The following is a 20,533-nucleotide window of genomic DNA, read 5'->3' on the forward strand; positions in this document are numbered from 1 at the left end:
AACGAGGAACACCGAAATAACCCAACCATGGCCTTTCCTTGGAGGTAAACCGAAGGTTGGAAAGAAGGAAATAGATGAAGAGCGGGCCTATTTCTGCGCAGAGAAGACTGTTCCCTATCCTTGCGATGCAAATTTTTGTTTCTCTGCTGCAGAATCGTCGGGAATGACTGTTATTCTTGGTCAAAGGGCGAGTCAAGACACTGAGGATAACGTCGAGGCTACGCTTTTCGATACCACGAGGTCGTCGATATTTTTAAGTGAAACAAGACGTACTTTCATTGACGCAACGTGTTGTAATTGACATCAGGAGGAATTGAACGACCTAGGACGAATATAACTTGAGATTACCTTAACCCCTTTCAAGGTGGCAAGGGTTACTCTTGATGATTAGTGGCTTAACGCTGCATCGTTGGACCACAGAGCTGTTTCTCACAAACAACAGATGACAAAGCGTTAAAAATGTACGAGCCTGATGCTACTGCCATTGCCATCGAACTCGTCCTTCGTTGAAGACACTTTCCCGAGGATCTATGGAATCATGCTTCAGACCCAAAGTTCTCAAACTAAGAAATCTTCTTAAGGTACTCTCTTGGACTTTCTATATTGAAGTAAATCGAAGTAATAAATAGAACTGTTAATGAAACTATTTAAAAAATAAAAGGTGTATAAAATTCTTCTTAGTTTCATTCTTTACCTCTCCTAAAGTTCCATAAACTTTCTTCAGATTTATTTCTGTAATTTGAGAACTAGGGCTCTATGAAGAATCCTAAGTGTATCCTAACTCTACTGGGTCCACTTGGACCCATCCAGTATTCCGACTGACCGACTCATCCCAGCTCCTCTAACTTGAAGAATCTACCTTGGAAACCGACTCGCTTCACCGAGAGACGAACCTTGTCCTCAGATTTTTTGGCGACGAACGTCTTGGCGTCTTCACCCGCACCGTGAATCGCAATTCCATCCAATCCACGCACGAGGCTGCGTGCGTGTCAACGAAAGTACGCGTGAATTATCTCTGATATAAGTATCTACGTTGAGCAACTTGTCTTCCGTCCTAAAACGAGACACGAACTAAACTACGACCAAATTATTACACGACCGCTCTTACCGAGGATTCGATTTTCGAACCAACCACTTCTAATCCTCTCGACGATGCTTTTCCTCACTTCCAACAAATGATTGTCGTTCTAAACTCGATTAGCATCGCGACTCCTCTTCCTCTCAGAATTTTTTTCACGAAGAATTTTGTTCCTCTACCCTAATTCAACCCACGACACGTATCTCATACGTTCATCGTGCTCCGTCTCCTATTCTTCCTTCTTTATAGACTAGATAAATGCACAGTGTCTTCCGTATCTTCGTGCCAGTCCGCGCCCTGTGAGAAGTAGCTTCTCACAACGCAGCGACGCCAAAGTAATCGAATTCCTAAAACGCGTAACAAACGTATTAATTATACCCTTAACGAGATATACGCTAGACTAGACTGTCGTTCGCATGAATGTTTCATCTCCTCCCGTCGACTTCGATCGGACCAAAGGGACCACGATCTCGCTTCTATATCTTGTCCTCTTCTAAGAAAGAAATTCGGGAACGCGAGAGGTTGACTAGAAACACACAACAAAAGTAAGAGTCTATCAATTCGACGAGTGGCCTCAATTCCTACTAAATTACCACCTGCTCTCTTCCACCACTTCCTAGGACCTCTGGTTTCGTTCGCATCGACGAGAAGAAAAGAGTTAAGGCTGCTCCGTCCAAGGATAGTCTCGTCAACGGTGCTGTCGTCGATTCTCATCCTTAGCTTCCGAGTATTCATCGTCCTCGTCGTCATCGACGTCAGGACTAGGTCTCTCAGCGAGCAAAGGTGGTGGAATAGTCGCCACGTCGAAGCTGGAATCGGTACTAGAGACTATCTGGCTGTCCTTGACCTCAAGATCGACTACCACACGGTGTCGCCTCTTCAGGTTCTCCCGCCTCCGTCGACGGACGGCTATCTGGCCCCGAACTGGAGTGTGAACTGGGCTATCCATGCTGGAGGAAGTGTCTCCCTCGCTCTGAGGGCTCCTGCTCGAAGAGTAAGGCATCGTTTTCGTCCGTATCTGCGTCCTGATTTGCATGGGAGGACTGGAGGTGGTGGACTCGCCACTTAGACTTGTTGTAGAGTAGTAAGGCGTGGATTTGGCCCTGATGGGGACCACCACAGGTCTTTCTGTGGACCTGGTCTCGTGGTACCTGCCCGCCTCTGCTGGTTCAGAGAAGCCTCGCTCGAATTTACCTGTAGTTGACTTCGTGGGGACCTCCTTCTTCTCTGGAGGCGGCTCCCTCTCGTCTTCGAAAGACCAATCGTCGTCCTGGCTTCGAACCAGATCTGCATACTTCTCGTGCATGTCCTCTGAGCTGTCCCCTCGACCCACCTCCATTCGAATCTGGTCGCTGTTGGAGTACTTCATGGCAGGCACGTTGTCGTATAATCTATCCTCATCCTCCAGCTCTTCTTCCTCTTCAAGGATCGGTAGTGGAGCATCTCCGTCGTCTGACATTGTTCTAAACTCCTCGTCGATGGTTTCATCAAACTCGTTCTGCAGAGTTATCCTGGGCGGCGAGATGTCAGAGTAGGACCGCCCTCCACCTTGCTGCTCCTCATCGTCTTCCTCGCACATCTGAGTCGCGAGTCTTCGTTGTTCGTTGAGCTGACTTTCAATGAGTCTTCGAGCTTCGTCCCATTGCTCGTCCCTTGTTACTTCGTCTGGACACCGATCATCACACAGAGTCACTATGTCTGTGCTGAATGATGAACGACGCTCGTCGGGTGGCGGGGTCAAAGGTGGAGAAGGTGGAGGAGGAGGCAGCGGGGGTGAACAAGAAGTGGGTGTTGGACTGTCTACTGTTCTGCACTTGGAGTTGGGTCTCATGCTGGTAACACTCTTGTCTGAGGTGGTCGTGTCGCTCTGGCTCTTCTCCACTGTCACTGGAGAGTAGTATTGCTGAGGAATCACTGTAGTACTGCCTGACCAATCAGAAATAGAGGCTCCCAGCTCTGCTAAGGAATTGTCGTCTGATTTTGTACCTGAATACTGACAGAACTGGCGCACAGTGTTGTTCGAGCTCGACCACTCAGACATCGAGAGACCCATGGACGTGTCCTCACTGTGAGAAGAGCCAGTGATATAAGAGTTCGACTTCGGTTTCACCGCCATTTTCACTGTCCCATCGACAGTGGTCGCGGAAGTGGAACTCTGGCCGTCTTCCTGGAACGTAGAGTGCAGATCGTCGTGCAGGGTTCTGTTCTCATCACTGGAATCGCTGTCATGATCCACTCGACCTGGAGTCTCGGTGCTGTCTGTCACCGTCACTTTCACTGCCTCTTCAGGCCTGATCTCCGTGTAGAACGCCTCCACGTGGCTGACTACTGGAGCAGGGTCGAAGGCTGGTGAACTGGGTGGAGAAGGCCAGTCCTCTGAGCTCTGAGCTTGGAGCTTTGATCTGCCAAACGACTTGGGAGACTTTGGCGACTTGGGTGACTTCGGGGACTTTGGCGATTTTGGTGATTTGGGTGATTTGGGTGATTTTGGTGACTTCGGTGACTTCGGTGATTTCGGTGATTTCGGTGATTTTGGTGATTTTGCTCCTTCATCGTGTGCGCCTAGAACGTCTATGGGAATGTCTGGCAGCTCGGAGGAGGTACGACGATCGTCAGAGACAGAGGGAAGAGCTGTTCCAGATGATGGATCAGAAGACAGAGAAGGTTGGTGATCGCTAGACATCAGAGACTCATCGTCCAGGCTTGGAGATCTTGAACTGGGCTTGAAAGAGTCTTCCAAATCACTCTTGTCCTGTTCCGAGGTAGTTGATCTTTCTGATATCCTCGAGAGGGTGCGTGTCAGCGCGAAGGAGCCACAGCTAGCCAGGATATCTGGCCCTGGATAGATTAAGTATCCAGCAAAGTCAGCAAGGATCTCCTGGAAGCTATCCTCGTTCTGCCCATTGCTGTCCTCAGCATTGCTTTCGTCCTGGGGTACCCAGCCATCCTCAGTGCTAGAGCTTCCAGAACTCTCAAGAGGAAAAGGTTTCCAAGTGGAACTCAACTCAGGCTTGGACCCAGGCAGGGACCCACTGCTGTTCTCGTCCTCCAGGGAACCTCCTCCACGAGCATCCTTCATCGCAGCGATCTCTCGACGATCCACTATTGGTTGGATCTGACCTATACCCAGTGGTCGGGCAATAGAACAAGAACTCGACTCTGGATCTTCACGATCTGGCGTCCAAGTGTTCGTTTCCTCGCTTCTCGATCGTTCACTGCTCAATCTGAGCTTCTTCTGTATCGATAGACGATTTGCACTGCCAGTGACAGCAGTTTCTGATGACCCTTTCATCGTTTCCTGCGCTGGCTCGTCTTCTGGTAGCTCCTCAGCGCCTTCCTCGTCTTCCTTTCTCATCTCTAGGTACTCTGGCGTCAGCTCTATTTCTACCAGAGTCTTCTCGTCCATTTTATCAACGCCATAATCTGGAGAACTTAGCTCACTGTCGACGCCTCTCATGTGGACTTGAGTGTCCAGAGCGTCCAGGGTGTCCTCGCTGGTATCCACTGAGTCTAGAGGTCGATTGTCATCTCCCTCTTGCTCTTGGACCTCCTGGTCATCCTGATCGTCCTGATCATCACTCTGATCGACGTCATCGTCAGAGCATTCTTCGATGGAGATCTGAATCGGCGACTTCACCATATCCTGGTCGTCCATGTCTATTGGTTTTGGGTACATATCGTCATCCTTCGCAGCGCTCACTGTCACAGTCACATCAGGCAGATCTTCCCTCTCTGTGGGTCCCTTCAAGTTCTCCACCACGGTTCGCGAGACGGTAATGTCTTCACATTCGATGGAAGGCGTGTGAGTCTCTGCTTCGATGAACCCTGTATCAACACCACTCAAGATTACTGGATATCCTGCGTGTCTATCCTTCGAGGACGAGGCAAAGTCTATGCTTTGAGGAATAGAACCATTTAGAGTCTTGGAAACACTCAGCAGCTCGATTTTCTCCGCCCTAGCGGCTCTCTCAATCGCTATTTCTTGCTCACCAGACTCCACAGAACTCTGGTCAATGAATTTCGTTCTGTCATCTACCTTAACAGCGTCCAGAGTCGTCTTCTGTTCCTTGCCATCCAAATCCACCCTCACTGAGTCTCTTTCATAGGGAATCAGATCTGCAGCTGCTGCGATGATCTCATTACACTCCGTCAGCGGCGATTCCAGGTACTGTGCCGAGGTCTCAGTGACTGACAGAGAGTCTGTGAACATTTCTGGCACTGTGGTGTGGTCAGTGCTGTCGGATCTATGATTAGGTGATACTTCTATCTGTATCGACTGCGGTTTGGACACAGCACTTACGTTAAGAGGAGCCTCAGCAGTCACGTTCTCTCGGTTCTCTTGATCCTCTTGATCTTCTGACATGTCTACAGTATCATCTTTGCTGGAGAACGCGTTGGCAGGTGGGAGCTTGTGAACTGCTATCACTGGGGCATCCAGAGACTTGGCTCGCCTCTGGGCGGTCGGTGATTGAGTCGCCCCTTGTCTCTGCAACGCTCCAATTCCACTACCTTCTGATAAGCCAAGCCTTGCGCGTGCAAAAAGCACAGGTGTTTGGCCAGGTTTTCGTAAGACCATTGGCGATTGTGTTAACTCCTGAGATACCTTCTTGGCGTCTTTGGCATCTTTACTCGCCTCTGCCGCCCGACTGGCATCGCTACTCTGCTCCTCTACTGTCTTTTCATCCAATTTACTTTCCTGTTCCTTCGCGACTAAAGTGGGCTCAGGAGACACCTGTTCTTCTCCTTCTGTAACCTCAGTTTTCAGCTGCAATGCCTTCAGTTCTTGTTTCACCACTTCCTTCAACGAAGTGGGCGATTTTACCTCACTAGATTTTGATTCAGACTTCAAACCAGCCTTCGTTCTCTTTGGAGAGACTTTCTCTACTGAATCCTTCTTCTCTGTGCTCCCTAGACTCTTGGAGATGCCCAGGGATTTTGGTCGAGCTTTCTCAGTCTTCATGGCTGCTGCTACCTTAATTAGCTCCTCATCCACAGAGGCAGACTTCGCTCGAGTACCCTTCGGCTCCTCCTCCTTCGACGCAGAGTATGCCTTCTCAGGTAACCTAGTGACGGACTTTGATCTGCCCTTCTGTACAATGCTCACCTCTGGCGCCACGTCTGTGGAGTCGATTATGATGATCTCCTGGGGCATCTCTCCCAGCTTCAACTTTGACTTGTCGATCTTCGAGGTAGTCGTTGGTACACGAGACTCCTTTGAGCTAGACTTCTTCAAGGGAGGCTTGTCTCCTTCCAAGGACTTCGACTGCTTCTTGAAATCTTTCTTCATCTCAGACTTAACCTTCTTCGCTCTCTTTGGCGACACATCTGGAACGAAGTGCTTGTTCTCAACCTCTGGTGAGAGTAGGGTATCGATGGGCGCCTTTTCTTCAGCCAAAGACAGCGATTTCGAGCGCAGTGGTTCTCCATGAGGTCTTGACATGAAAGGAACGAATTCAGGAACTTTCAGACTATCGAGCTCCAGAGCTGGTTTCACAGGCACTTCGTCCAGAGGCAGATCCGCCACAGGGTCCACAAAGTCGTCGAATCCCGTGTCGATGATCTTCGGTCTGGCGACCTTCGTCGCAGAATTCTTGTTCACCTCAGAGAACTTTGATTCTATCTTCTCCAAAATTCGTTTCGTTTTCTCTGGGATGCTTGGTTTCTCCAGGGTCTTCGGCTTCTCAGGAACTTTCGGCTTCTCAGGAACCTTCGGCTTCTCAGGAACCTTCGGCTTCTCCAATGCCACAGTAGTCTTCGTAGGTGATGGAGTAGGCTCTTTGCTTTCCTTCTTTTGTTCCTGTTCCTTCCCTTGATCAAACTCCTCGACCCGTGGAGATTCTTTCATAGGCGATCTTTGAACCTGTTCAATCTCTTCCTTATCTTCCTGCTTCTCCACAATGGGCTTTGGAATCTCAGGCAACGGAATCTTTTCAATGCTATCTTGCTTCTCCAAACTATCATCAGGTGTCTTCAGGGTGTCCTTCTCCATTTCTGATTTGGCCTTGCGCTCCAGCTTCAACTTCATTTCTAATCCAACAACCTCAGCGAAATTCAGAGCCTTCGCTTTCGAGTCCAACGAGCGCTGTCCTAGGAAACTCTTGGACCCATCAGGCGATTTCTTCTTCTGTATCACGGAAACGATCGTCACGTTGGGATCCGTGGGAGACACCTTTGGAGATCGTTTCTCTATCGACGAGATTATAGTAACATTCGGCTCAATGGGTGACAATTTCAACGGTGATAATCTCTTATCAAGGCTGGATGCTTTCATAAAACTTCGCTCTTCAATCACGATCTCCGTCTTGCTCTTATCAGGCGACGGTTTCGCGCTCGTCTTGGAGGGACTTCTATTCGTTGGCGAGAAACTACAAATCACATTCTTCGCATCAGTCGGTGACAACTTCGACGTTGGACTTAAAATGCTCTTCGGCTTATCGGATGGACTCAGAATCGATTTGGGCCTGGTGGGTGTGACGGATGTACTCTTTGGCTTATCAGGTGATAACTTATTACTGGGCTTCTCTATCGAGGAAAGCTTCGACAAATCGAAGCAAGTGATATCTGCGATCATTTTTAGCGGTAGCTTGGGGAGATCTTTCGCGACGGCTGTCTTCTTGCTGGCCTTGCCGCTGTCGGACTCTGATTTCTCATCAGACGCAGTACCATTCATCACGTGTCGCTTGTGAAGAGTGTAAGGAATTTCGATGTTCGTCTTCTGCAAAGCGGCGCTATCCGAGAATGGGTCCTCGTCTCCCGAATCGGCAGGGGTTAAGTCAATGGATTTTTGGTGCATCAGTATGTGCCTCTTGCTGTTCGAGCCTAGTCTCTGTCGCGCAGGATTCGGGTCGCTCTTGGTGCGCTCCACGGGGGTGTGGCCTGGGATCGTGTCGTCGAAGCCTAGCACCACGCCCCCGACGATCTTGGGTTCGTACTCGGTGAACACGGTCTTCGATTTCAGGTTCTCCATCTCCAAAGGCACTCCTATCACCGTGTCCGTCCTCGAGTCCAGCGACAACCTCGCCTGGCGTTCCCTCTCGCGCTTCTCGTCGTCCTTCCTCGCCTTCTCCAAGCTCCTCCAATCATCCCTCTCTCTAGGCTTCTCCTCAGACTTTCCCTTCTCAACTCTGCCTTTACTCTTCCTCGTCTCCTTATGATCCAGCCTTTCTATACTACCCCTCCTCTTCTCGTGACTGTCGTACTCTATGCACTCTAGGCTCTTTCCTCGAGATTCCAATCTTCTCTCGCGGGACTCCCCTCGCTCTGCGTACCTTCGCTCACGAGAGTCCAGCCTCTCGAAGCTCTTTCTTTCAGGGGCACTTCTGGGTTCCCTTCGATCGTACCCTCTGTCCTTTGAACTGCAACGCTCCAAGGACTTCAAGCGCTCGATTGTGACAGGATCGAAGTCGAAGGTCGGTCTTTCCTGGGAGTCCAGCCTCTCTAGGCTTCTTCCTCGCTGCTCCCTCGCGCTGAGTGGCTCGAAGGGACTCCTGTTCCCAGAATCGAATCGCTCCAGCGTGTGTCTTTGGTTGTAATCGATGGTGTTGCTCCTGCTCCCTGGACTTCTCCTTTTCTCTCTCGAGTCTAGTCTGTCTGCACTCCTCTCGCGTCTGGGGTCGGAATGCCTGTGTTCCCTCTCCTTGGGACTTCTGTTCAGGTGTTCCGAGCTGCGTCTTAGGGAACCGAGACGCAAGAAGTGCTTCAACCGAAGCTCATACGGTTCGCGGTATAACATTTCCCTCGGGTCAGATCTCTCGTGGATCCTCTCCGTCGCAAGCAGCTTCTTTATATTTCGTATTTCCTTGTCCAGCAGATGAACACTGCTCTCCCGTCTTGGCTCTGAGTACCTATGCTCCCTCTCCTTAGGGCTTCTATTCAACTGCTCCGAGCTACGTCTCAAGGAGTCCAAACGCTCGTAACTCTTGCATCGCTGCTCGTAAGGATCCCCTCGATCACGGCTCGATCTCCTCCAATCTGATCGCTCGTGGCTCCTCTCCATATCTAGCCTTTCTATGCTTCTGAGTTCCCTACTGTCTAAACGATCCACACTGCGTCTGCTGTGCGTCTCAGACTTCCTGTCGCGGGAATCTAGTCTTTCAATCGATCGACGCTCGCGTGGCTCCTTCTCCTTCTTCGTGTACTCTCTAGAATAGTCTCTATCATGGCTACTCTTCTTCTCCTCTCGCTCTGCGCCCCTTCGTTCCTTGTCTCTCAGCTCGACAACCATCTTCTCCAACATCGTCATCTTTTCCCTAGCTGAGCTACTCTCCCTGGTATCCCTACCTAAGCTACCTGTCTCTACATATGCTCGAGGGACATGATCCTCAATGCTAGCGATACTGCGCGCCCTGACTGTCCTAGCTCTCTGATCGACGATCGTTCGGTTCGTCGAGTCGACTGGACTCAGATCGTCGTCTATCCGCGATTTGGGCCTCATGATACCTTCATCCCGCAGGACCTCTGAATCTACATGTGTGATCTTATGCTTCGGCTTGAAGTTCTTTAATTCGTTCAACACAGACATCTTCTGCTTCTGCACCTGCAACACCACAGGATCTTTTCGCGCGGAGTCCTGATGGGGAAGCAGTGATTTAGTCTGTTGTTCTACCACTGAGTTCGCGTGCCTAGTCTCGAACTTCCGCTCGATCTGCGTGCTAGATCTCTGTATCCTAGACTCGACGGTGATGAACTCACCTTCCGGTTTCTCGGCGACGGCTGAGTACCGATCGATGGACTTGGTCCTGGTGGCGTTCTTCAGATCCGCGAGCACGGATTTGAACTGATGCTTGTCGGAGGACTTGATCGACCTGTGCTTCACGAAGGAATCGGTCTCAGAGTCCATTTGGAACATCTCGTGCTCGATTCCTTCGTCGCTGCGATCAGACGCTGGCTCGTTTTCCTCGTCCTCGTCGTCTCGAGGACTCGAGTACGACTCAGGGTACTCAAATTCGTGCTCGCGTTCTAGAAGCTCGTAGGAGTCGTGCGAGAGATCGTCGTGGGACAGATCTCCCGCGGGGCCAGACTCCTCGTGGCCAGATTCAGTGGAGAGGGACGAAGTGCCCGGATAGGAGCTGCTGTAGACACGCTCGGGCACCGAGTCGTGGTCCAGCGAGGGCAATTTCGAGCTGGCCGCGCTGTACGACCGATTGCTCTCGTCGTACCGCGTCACGGGATTGTCTAGCTCCCCTTGGGAGGGCAAGCGGAAAGGCTCTAGCATGGTGGCTTGCTCGCCGGAAGGTTTCTCGTCCTTCGATCGCGCTTTCCCTGAATCCTCGAAACTAGAGGCGTACAGTTCGCGGCAACTGGCCGATCGCTGCCAGGGATGTCTGGGCATGGGTCGCGGTGGGGGGAATTCGGGAGGACTGCTGTTAGAGGGGCTGATACGACCTGCTGATGAAATCCGTTGGCTGGCAACAAGCATCTGCCGCGGTGCTGGGACCTGGCTGGGTGTGGCCGGGGAATGGACGTCGATGGACGTAAGTGTCCGAAACGACGTAGCTGTGTCTTCGCGACGGTGAATCGTCCCTCCCATCGAGACACTCGTCACAGTCGTCGGAGAATCCAGTGTCATCGAGCCGTATGATAGAGACAGAGCTGGGGTTTCCAGGGCTGAAATCATTTCATCCCTCAGTTTTGTATCCTCCCTCGCTTTCGACACACATTTCTACCATACACGCGTCGATTAGTCGACTTTGGCCACGTTCAAACGATATCACTATACAAATCCTTTGGAAAATATTTGTTAAGCCTTATCACATCAAGGTAAAATCGCTTAGAGATCAAGTATGTACAGATTTCTAGAATATTTGAAAATTTTTAGACTGGATAACTTGAGGACATAGTATTAGGATCTTTGAGCGACTCCACTTTGGTTTGTTAAGGCTTCCTCTTTAAAATATAGAATAAAACACATCTTGTTTCCGAAGTACGATCACACAAATTATTTCCATGTATGAATGAACCATGTAAACGTACCTACAAATGTATCACTTGAACGTGACTTCATTCATTCGACTCTACTCATTTTTCCCTCGACAGCCGTCTCCCAAAGGCTCTTCAGGAAATTCTACCACCGAAAGCCTTTGGGGACAGGTCTGCCGCGCGACAAGGAATGGTATTTCCAAGCGTCTTACAGTTCTCATGAAACGTAATCAAGCTGAACTCCAGGTAATCGTTCAGAAGCATTCTATTCGTAATACTCTAAAGCTACTCTACGCTTACGATACTTCAGTACGATACTTGGAACAAAAGAAAGAAACGATAACGCTCTAGAACAGATGAAGAAAGAACGCAAAGAGAATGGAAACGGAAGAACGATAGAAACGAAGGAGGTAATTCAAGAGAAACTGATAGAAATGAACGAGAGGCAAAGAGAGCGAGGGTATGAAAAAGAAAGCGTTTCTCGTGGAGGTTGGTGTCGGTCATGGTACATACCAGGATCGCCGAGGGGCAGGAGGGGGTGGGCAGAGATGCTGGAGCTGCCCATAAGGGAGCTGCTTGGAGTGGCCCCACGATAGCCTCCCCCCTCCAAGCCCTGCAATGCCCTACCACCGCTAGTCTGCCGGAACGAATTGGACCTGCGAGCAAGAGAGAGTCAAGTTCAGCATCAGACTTAGGCTACCAATTGCCAAGCCTGTTCAGAACTAGCTTAGATTTCCTCATCTTTTTCTAAATTTTCTACCACCTCTCTTAAGATGGTAGCTTCTTTCCACTGTGCTTACTCGATTAACCGTTATCGTTTCAAGGGTTCTTTCTTACTATAGTTAGGTATACATTTTGATATCGACGCGTCTTTGACCATTCCTCTTTTCTAAATACGATAACATTAATTCCTATGCTTTTCTCCGAATTAGTGACTGGATTTTGCCCTGGATTATTGGTCTAGAATGATCTCCATCAGCATATTAGTCCAAGATCACTAATCCAGGACTTATTCAGTTTACAAAAGACTTGCAAGCACTTTATGAACGTAAACGGGGACGTAACAAGTAAAATACACTATCAATTGGAACAATCAATTGTGCCCTCAAAACGATAAAGGATACATTAAGTATAAAATATATGAGTCAAAGTAAATAATATCAACAAGCAACGATACGAGAACTATTTTTTTACTTTCTTAAGATCTTCATTCTACCCTATACCTTATCCCTCTTTTTTTCACGATTTTGTATTCAATCAAAAAGTAGTAGTAATGTTTCATATGTGTTTACAATGTTACAGATATGTACAAAATTTTCGTCAAAAATAGCCGTGAAAAATGTAGTATCGCGTGTGATTATCTGGTGCACGAGTACTTCTTATCTCCGCATGCTTCGTATCAAGCACAGAAGTAGATTACCAATCAAATTGTGTACACGAATTTTTATCGGTGAATTACAATGCTTTTTCGTACTACCAGCGCATTAGTAACATATCTGACCGTACTAGACACCGATATTGCATATATGTAAAGAAATTGTATAAATCTGTTAATTGTATGTACAAGGATGAAAATATTATAAGGAGAGTATTCTATGTTCTATCGTAGAGTAGGCTACTGGCTATGGATGAAAGTATGTCTCACTGGTAATTGTTGTCGGGACAGTGAAGTTACGGTACTTTGCAGTGTATCATTAGAGGTGTTACAATGACGAGAATTAGTGACCACACTATCAAGAAGAGGGTACATTGATCATTCGGGTTATCGTGCCTGATGGTGAGCCTGACTCCCCGCCACCCCTGTCCGAGCAGGCAACACTGACAAACGTACAGAGTGAAACACTTCATTCTACGGAAATTGGAGCAACCACGATAAATACCAATTAATGTCCCGGCAAAAGCAAGACCGTGCCACCTCCCATCTTACCCACGCAAGATCAGTGCGCTCGTTAATTAAAATATACTTCAATGGTATAAAACCAGCATTAAAGGGGGGACAGTACATAACGATATGCATGCACTATCTACACATTACCGACATATGTACCCAAGAATCCGTTCAATTATCAAATCACATGTCAAGCCGCTAATTAAACTTACCTCTGAAATGTCTGCCTCTTCACGTAATTGTCCCGCACGAATTCGACGATTTGCTTTTGAGTCTTTCCACTATACCTAAATAATGCGATAAGGTCGAATCTCATTAGCGTATTCAATTCGTAGTCGATTGAGCAATGATATGGTCATTGATGCGACGTACCTGAATGAAGATCCACGACTGAGGACTCGCGTTTTCTGCCGTACCACTCGTTTCACAACCGAACAGCGGAAGAATCCGTGGTTTTCAACGCACTTCTTCCAGAAGCTTTTACATTCGTTGCGACCCTCGAAAAAGAATTCGACGGTGTCCTTGTAAAAACCCTGGAATAATTTGTAACGATTAGATATTGAATTTTATAATGGTATTTGGAATGTTTCAGTATACTCACGTAACCCTCTGGATGAAGCTTGATTAAAAAACGCTTCCTTTTGAAACTGATTTTTCGGATCTTCGCCCAACTGAATGTATTTATTTTAGTGAACCTTTGATACACTACAATTCCCATGTGTGCCACTGCCAAATTCAGGGGCACACCTTCGTGATCCTTAAATAAAACAATGAACACAGATTATAAGTATATAGTAAGCAAGCACTGAACGAAATTTCAATTCTGCAAAACTCACTTTCGCCGGATGCATTTTCATTCCATATAGTTCACAGCGACGCGCAGTTTCCAGAAGATTCAAGTCTGCTTCTGCGGGAGATTGACCGCTGTTCGAAAAGCACAACGTTTCCAATAAATTGCATTACGATTTTCAACTGAATTGAATTGAATTAATTGAAGTATCTTACGCGTGTTTTTTATGATTCTCCATAATGCGGCGTTCTAATTCTTGATCTTGATGAGGCACAAATTTGTAAGTTGACAAATATGTATGATCTGGATAATCTTCTATTACATAATCTCCACATTCGGCTGAAATAATTACAGAGTTGTTAAAAATGCATTCCACACCTTCACCTTAATATTTCACAATATTTCAAACTTATTTGTTGCTGTTTAACTTACCCTGAACAATGTAACTAGCCATCAGTGCTGCTGTATTATCATTGCATTGTAACAAACCTTGAGCTAAATCTCGTTTGATTTGAAGACAAAATAAATATCTTGTAAATTCTTCCTCTAATTGTGCAGGATCAGGTGTATAAAATTTAACACAGAATCGTAAGAGGGGGTCAATTAAAGACAGACCAACTTGTCTACACACAGGTTTCTCTAAATCTAGCCAATACTGCAATTGAAAAATTTTAATGAGTACAGATGAAAATATTCTTGACAATAAACATCTATTCATAGCTTACTTTTGTTCCATTAGGTTCCTGATATTCAAGACCAAAATAATCAGCTTCCAAAAGGTGTAGTTGTTTGCAGACTTGATCAAACAATACTCTGCCTAATGCTTTTGCCTAAAATTTGAATGCACAAGTCATTTTTTCAGCATATTATTTTCATGACATATTAAAATGCTTTTTAAAGTAGCTAAGAGTATGTTTTAAATGCTTTAAGTAAGGTCTTATGAATAATCAATACATCTATACATGTACTTTATACAATATAGAAGAACCAATTACATGCTCCAATAGTTCATTTGAAAGTGTTATGTATACGCGTACACAGTAGGTATACATACAGTAAATGATTTTACTACATCAGTCACACATATGATTGATATTTTTACAATTATTTGTTAGAATATTTAAAAAATCTTACTTTTGTAATTAGTATAATATTATACTTCAAATATAATTACAACTCTTTTTTTTTTAAATTTGTCCTAAGAAATTTTCCAGAACTAAAACTAATTTTGTAAGTAATATTTAAAGTTTTATGATCAATGACTCTTGACCTCTATCTACCAAATGCTCTCATACACTGTTTCAAATTATGATATGCTCACACAGCAAATTTATGGAAACAGAACAATTTTATGGGCAATATAATTTAAAACTACTTCTCCATAATAAATTTTTAGATAAATTATTACCCAGCAAAGTGACTATTACAAGAATTAATAATTTGAAACCCTTCATGACACATACATTCACACTAAATCAGTTCCTATATGTCACATTCATTTGTGCTTGTTACATGTGCTATTGTACAAGTACAGTCAATTACTTCCCATTACAGAATTAAGCTAATGTATCAAGGTACTTGGCCAACATTTCTCAATGTTCAGAAATAGTTTATGTAAGACTTTTATAACTTTTATAGTAGAAATAACTCAACAAACTCATATATGTATTCTAACTTAAGTTTAAAACTTCACAGTGATATATAAAAAGCATAAAAATCCTACTAATATTATAAGCAGCCATTACCTGAACTTGAAACATTGTGATCGTGTCATCCAACATTTGCACACGAACAGCAAGCATTTTTCCAGCTTTCCTAGGTGTTGTAGGAGGAGTTCTACTGCCTCCATCCACACCTGCCGGAGTCGAATGACTATGAGGCATTTTAGATACCCCGCTGCCCTTCATGCTTACACTTCCTATATCGTTCATCTTCAGTCATCTACTTTCAACCGTAGAATGACTATTTCGTTTTTATTCCTTAGTAATAATTTTAGTTAGAATTCCCTATTATGTTGTCATCTGTAACAGAGGATTAAGAACATCCCAGTTCATAGAAAATATGTAATTCCTGAAGTTTAAATACACCGTCATTTAAAAGTACAAATAATGAATTCAAAAATTCAAACAACTCATTTAAAAATTCAATTAAAAAATCATAACGAACAGAAATTTTTTTAGGACGTAAATCTAAGCAGTACGCGTCATTTCTCAAAAATGATCTTTAATCGCAACTAATTACCGACAAGGTATTCCATAATTTCGAATAACTAAAACCAAAAATGAATTGTACCCATAAATATGGAACACAATTTATTGACAAGAACCATGTAAACAACAATGCACTTTTTTATCGTACTATATACCAAAGAAAAAAAACCATTAACTGCATTTGTTTACATCGATTGCATCGTTATTACGTGCAAAACGTTACTTATCATTCGACAATCCAGTCTCAACGTATCTCCAAAGAGCGACGTTACGTCAAAACCGTCGTTACACCGATTACATTACTTATCGAATAGTGCTAATGGAATACGTTAAGAGATTGGCTGCGGTTGAAAGGGTTGAAACGGTGATTTGTCGATCAATGAACGATTTTCAAATCCCGAATGCATAGAATGGTACCGTTAACCGTCCCCTCGTTAGCTCCTCGTAACCCAACGAATTTCTACCACAGAGCAACGTTCCAAGAAAATAAACAGACCGAACGATCGTTTCAAGAAGAGAGCAGAAATCCGCGACGCTCATGCAAGCATTCTAAGCACCTAAGTACGAGGAAATTGGAGGACAGAGTGAAAGAAGGTGGGGCCCTGGATCATACCATCGAAGGGGATCGACTGAGCCGCATTACGAAACAATAGAAAACGATGTATAAATCTACTGTACGTACGTCTGCCGGCTTAATAGGCATCAGTGGCAGCACGCCCCAAACATACAGCAACGCAGAGTTCATTGATCACTAAAACACTGGCTCCACCGACACTCCCGTCGTTACGATCGTCTTCCCGATGATCGTGGTATTAATAAGCCGTTTACGCTACCACCATTACTTCCGGCATAGATTTCGCGTACGATCTCTGGATATCCCAGAGCGACGGTCGAGCGAGTCTCCGAATTGAACCACATTACACACCTACGGAGCGCTCGTCTCCGCCTTGACATGAATTATAGGAAACGTCAGTGGTTCTCAGCGAGCGACGAGCCGTCTGATTGTTCATTGATGAACCCCACCGTGTTACAGCGATGCCCGAATGTGCCAGCCCATTACCACGAAAAGGACGGGCTCGACTTTCGGATGAAGTCCTCCTTCTCGAGCGACTCGAGTCCAATAGCCGACTAACTACGCCAGTGGTATTGGTCGTAGAGCGCGCGACGCGATCCAAGGGCGGAGCCACGCGGAAAAGGGTGAATGGCGGCACCTGAGGGAAAATTTGGGAACTTCAATTTGATTTTGAGTCTGTGCCGGTAGGTACAGTAGGACTTCGATCATCTGAATTTTGTTTAATCACTGTTTTGTCAGAGAATTTGTCTAATTTTAAGGTTATAGTAAGATTGCCAGTATTTTTTAAATAGAACAAGCTTATTTCCCTATTGCGATCGATCCCCTTTTCTTAAAAGAAGATTGTTTATGAATATTATATTTATAAAGCTTTGACTTTTTGGTATAATATAAGCTATTTTTCGACCTACTTCATTTGTGGAAATAGAATCTTATTATTGATACTGAAAAATAATTTCAATTTTAAAAAGGAAGGGAACAGATGCCTCGCTTTTGCGCACACTTGAGTCCTGCTTCTGAAGATACCATAGATGGCGTTGAACTAGACGTCACAAGAACTGTCAATTACTGTACTTGCAAATCCAAACCGCAAATGTCAAATGAGCAAAACCAACATAAACAATAATCGTAGTTATCGTAATCGTGTTTTGCGTGATCGGTGAGTATCGTGTTAAAACTTGTTTCTATGTGATACGAGATTGTCATATATCCTGAAAATACAGAGCACTTTTGTCAATACTATTGTTGGTATCTGCAAAGTTCTTGGAGCTAGTTTGTGCTGAATGAAAGAATACTTGTATACACAGTTTTTCTAACAATGACTGATTGATGACATGAAACCAGCTACCTTTGTTTAACAAATGCTTTCTTGTTTATTTATTATTGTGATCATTGCTAATTTTCAGGACATAAGGACAACCACTTTGATGTAAAACCTGTATAAGTGTTATTACATTATAGAAAAATGTCAGACGAAGAGGATACAGCGATATTGTTAAACAGTGCAACAAGAACTACAGAAACAGCTATAAGCAAAGTTCCAAACGAAGATTATCAATGTTTACCAACAAAAAATCTAAGAAAACCAATACCAAAACAAAATGATAACTTAACACCCTTAACTTCAGGAGACCAAAGTGCAGTTATTTCTACAGTTGCAATTCTAGCAGGTATTGCATTTGGGTGTGACATGGGAGTCGCAAAACCTATAGCCCCATTAATCAAACATGAGTTTAATTTGAATTGTTTTGAAAGAGATTTTGTTATCAGCATTTGGTTTGTGGGAGCCCTTTTGGGTGGCTTAACTGGTGGTATGTTCAATTTATCATAAAAATACTTTTAATTTGTAGTTACTAATAAGAATGACTAATTTCTAATAACAAATTACAGGCTTCCTTGTTGACTCATTTGGCCGACGCTGGACGATGATATTGACTATGGTTTTTCTGACTTTTGGGGCCACATTATCGGCACTGGCGAATCATTATATTTTATTACTCGTTGCGCGAATAATTTGCGGATATTCCGGCACAGTTTCAGCAGTAGCCCACTGCATATACATGGCAGAAGTATCTGATCCGAATAAACGTGGACACAATATAATATTGTATCAGCTAGGCACAGCGACTGGATTTTTAGTTTCAGTCATTGCTGCCGCCGCCAAAAATATAGACTATCAGTGGCGATTTTCCATTGGCATAACAGCGGTTCCCTCTTTAGCCTCCTGTATCGGTACTATAATATTTCTGCAACGATCTCGGCCATTTTTACTATGGAAAAGAATGCCAAATGTATCAAAGGCAATATTAAAAAATGCTTGGTTCACAATCTTTAAGACACTAATGATTATGATTTTTTTATTGATACTGCAACAAGGCACCGGTAAACGTCAAGTTTTGCACTATGCGCCGAGATTGTTTGCACTACTGGGAATTTGTTCAAGTAAGTATTATAATCGTTTAACTTTCATGTGCAAAAAAATGTTTACTGTTTGTTCGCTTCGCAGATGTTGCTGAAATCACAGCTTTAATATCTCTTGGAGTCGTAAAGGTTTTCAGTACAATGTTAGCTTTGGTCATAGTGGAAAGATGCGGCCGTCGAACAGCGCTAATCACATCAGCCACAATTTGCATGACAACAATATCGCTATTATCTTTACTAGCTACGATAGATAGGGGCGATGACAATCTAGATATTGTTAATAATCATTGCAAGAACCATCGTAACGAGGATGTTAAAGTTCAAAATATCATGCCTGCTGGAACTCCGCCACCATTTCCCTTGCTACCGACTCCGTTAGCTGTAGTCGCTCCCAGTCCTGAGACATGGACTCAAGTTAAAGCATCTTGCGAAGTATATATGCTTTTTTTCATAATCCTGAATGTAATATTAATTAAGAAAACTGACTGAAATAATATTGATTTAATTTTAGATGCAGAACATCGTTGTTTCGGAAGGTCTAACCGGTGGCTTACGTATTTTGGCAGTAATAACTTTGCTCGTGTATGAGGCAGCATATGCGCTAGGTCTTGGCCCTGTACCATTATTAAATCTTACAGAAGTCTTTCCTGTAACGATAAGAGGAAAGTGTATCAGTTTCGTCTCCATTGTAATATGGATAACTCATATTATTGCCACAGAATCTGTTGGCGCTATGACCAGTAAGTTTTTTCTTTATCTACTTTCAACCAATAACTTGTCTTTCTTATGATATGATTTTTTTTCAGAGTCATTAACATTAGCTGGATCGTATCTCTTCTACAGTTTTATGTGTCTCGTTACTATATTTTATGTTTTTCTATTTATTCCCGAAACGAAAGGTAAATCTCTGCGTCAGGTTGCTCAAGAATTGCGCAAAATTTCTCTTGGTACAAGGATATGCAATAATTTGCGTAGCTTACCGCTCATTTGTTACATCAAATGGATAAAAAAGTATGATGCAAATGTAAGCAATGAACAAGGTACTTTAATTTAAAAACGAGACAACTTTGAATACTAAAGTAAGAAAACGACTTAAATGTTATCAACTTTACACATTTTCTATATGTAATTTATTAAAAAGATTTGCATCTTTTTTGTGCAATACTGTGTTCAGAAGGCATTGTACGCTAATGATGCGTATACGTGTACTTAAAATTGATTCTACTGCTGTAACGAAAAAAATGTTAAATATGCAATCAAGTTTCAACAAGAAAGACTGACTAGTTTTATAATTTCATACATTTTTTAAATTCTTCACGTAAGTTTATGGTTAAAGTTTCTTCTAGTCTTTCATGCATATAATTGTGTACACTGCCAGTATATTGTCTTTAATATACACTTTACCTTGTTCAGTATTTCTTTGTTGAATTGATCATCTGATGATGCAATCACTTCCATGAAAAATGTAACTGACAATGTATAATTAGAAAGAAAAAAGATGTATTACTAATTAAAAAAAGAACGAACTATACATTTTATAGTATAGTAAAAAATGCACTGAAAAAAGATTATGTTGAAAAGTTACATCACGAATGCATTAGCTGTTTTAGGTAAATAGGTGTATCTCGAATGCCACGTTTTAATAAAAATAGCACTA

At 44.1% G+C, this 20,533-nt stretch overlaps 2 protein-coding genes across 6 annotated transcripts in view; one reads left to right on the plus strand and one right to left on the minus strand.

The window, feature by feature from the left end:
* Positions 1-16,706, minus strand: part of LOC143184866 (FERM, ARHGEF and pleckstrin domain-containing protein 1) — a 31,761-nt gene extending 15,055 nt beyond the window's left edge. For 4 of the 5 annotated variants that reach the window (XM_076387414.1, XM_076387413.1, XM_076387412.1 and 1 more), the window contains exons 1-11: positions 16,567-16,706; positions 15,420-15,695; positions 14,400-14,504; positions 14,107-14,329; positions 13,890-14,013; positions 13,721-13,808; positions 13,486-13,641; positions 13,257-13,417; positions 13,097-13,171; positions 11,510-11,652; positions 10,463-10,684 (exon numbers count right to left, since the gene is read on the minus strand). In XM_076387414.1, the coding sequence (XP_076243529.1) occupies positions 10,463-10,684; positions 11,510-11,652; positions 13,097-13,171; positions 13,257-13,417; positions 13,486-13,641; positions 13,721-13,808; positions 13,890-14,013; positions 14,107-14,329; positions 14,400-14,504; positions 15,420-15,605 (1,483 nt within the window). In that variant the 5' untranslated portion in view covers positions 15,606-15,695; positions 16,567-16,706. Of the gene's footprint in view, positions 1-1,645; positions 8,710-8,928; positions 10,685-11,509; positions 11,653-13,096; positions 13,172-13,256; positions 13,418-13,485; positions 13,642-13,720; positions 13,809-13,889; positions 14,014-14,106; positions 14,330-14,399; positions 14,505-15,419; positions 15,696-16,566 lie in introns of those variants that run through there. The other variant, XM_076387416.1, reaches the window with a different exon arrangement.
* Positions 16,707-17,535: 829 nt separating this feature from the next.
* On the plus strand, positions 17,536-20,049 carry LOC143184735 (solute carrier family 2, facilitated glucose transporter member 10). Its single transcript, XM_076387185.1, has 6 exons — positions 17,536-17,614; positions 17,862-18,266; positions 18,346-18,897; positions 18,962-19,308; positions 19,388-19,616; positions 19,683-20,049. The coding sequence occupies exons 2-6, from the start codon at positions 17,921-17,923 to the stop codon at positions 19,928-19,930; spliced, it is 1,722 nt and encodes a 573-aa protein (XP_076243300.1). The 5' UTR covers positions 17,536-17,614; positions 17,862-17,920; the 3' UTR covers positions 19,931-20,049.
* The last annotated feature ends 484 nt before the right edge of the window (positions 20,050-20,533 follow it).

This window comes from Calliopsis andreniformis, chromosome 10 (assembly GCF_051401765.1).
Source record: "Calliopsis andreniformis isolate RMS-2024a chromosome 10, iyCalAndr_principal, whole genome shotgun sequence".
Lineage (NCBI taxonomy): Eukaryota > Metazoa > Arthropoda > Insecta > Hymenoptera > Andrenidae > Calliopsis > Calliopsis andreniformis.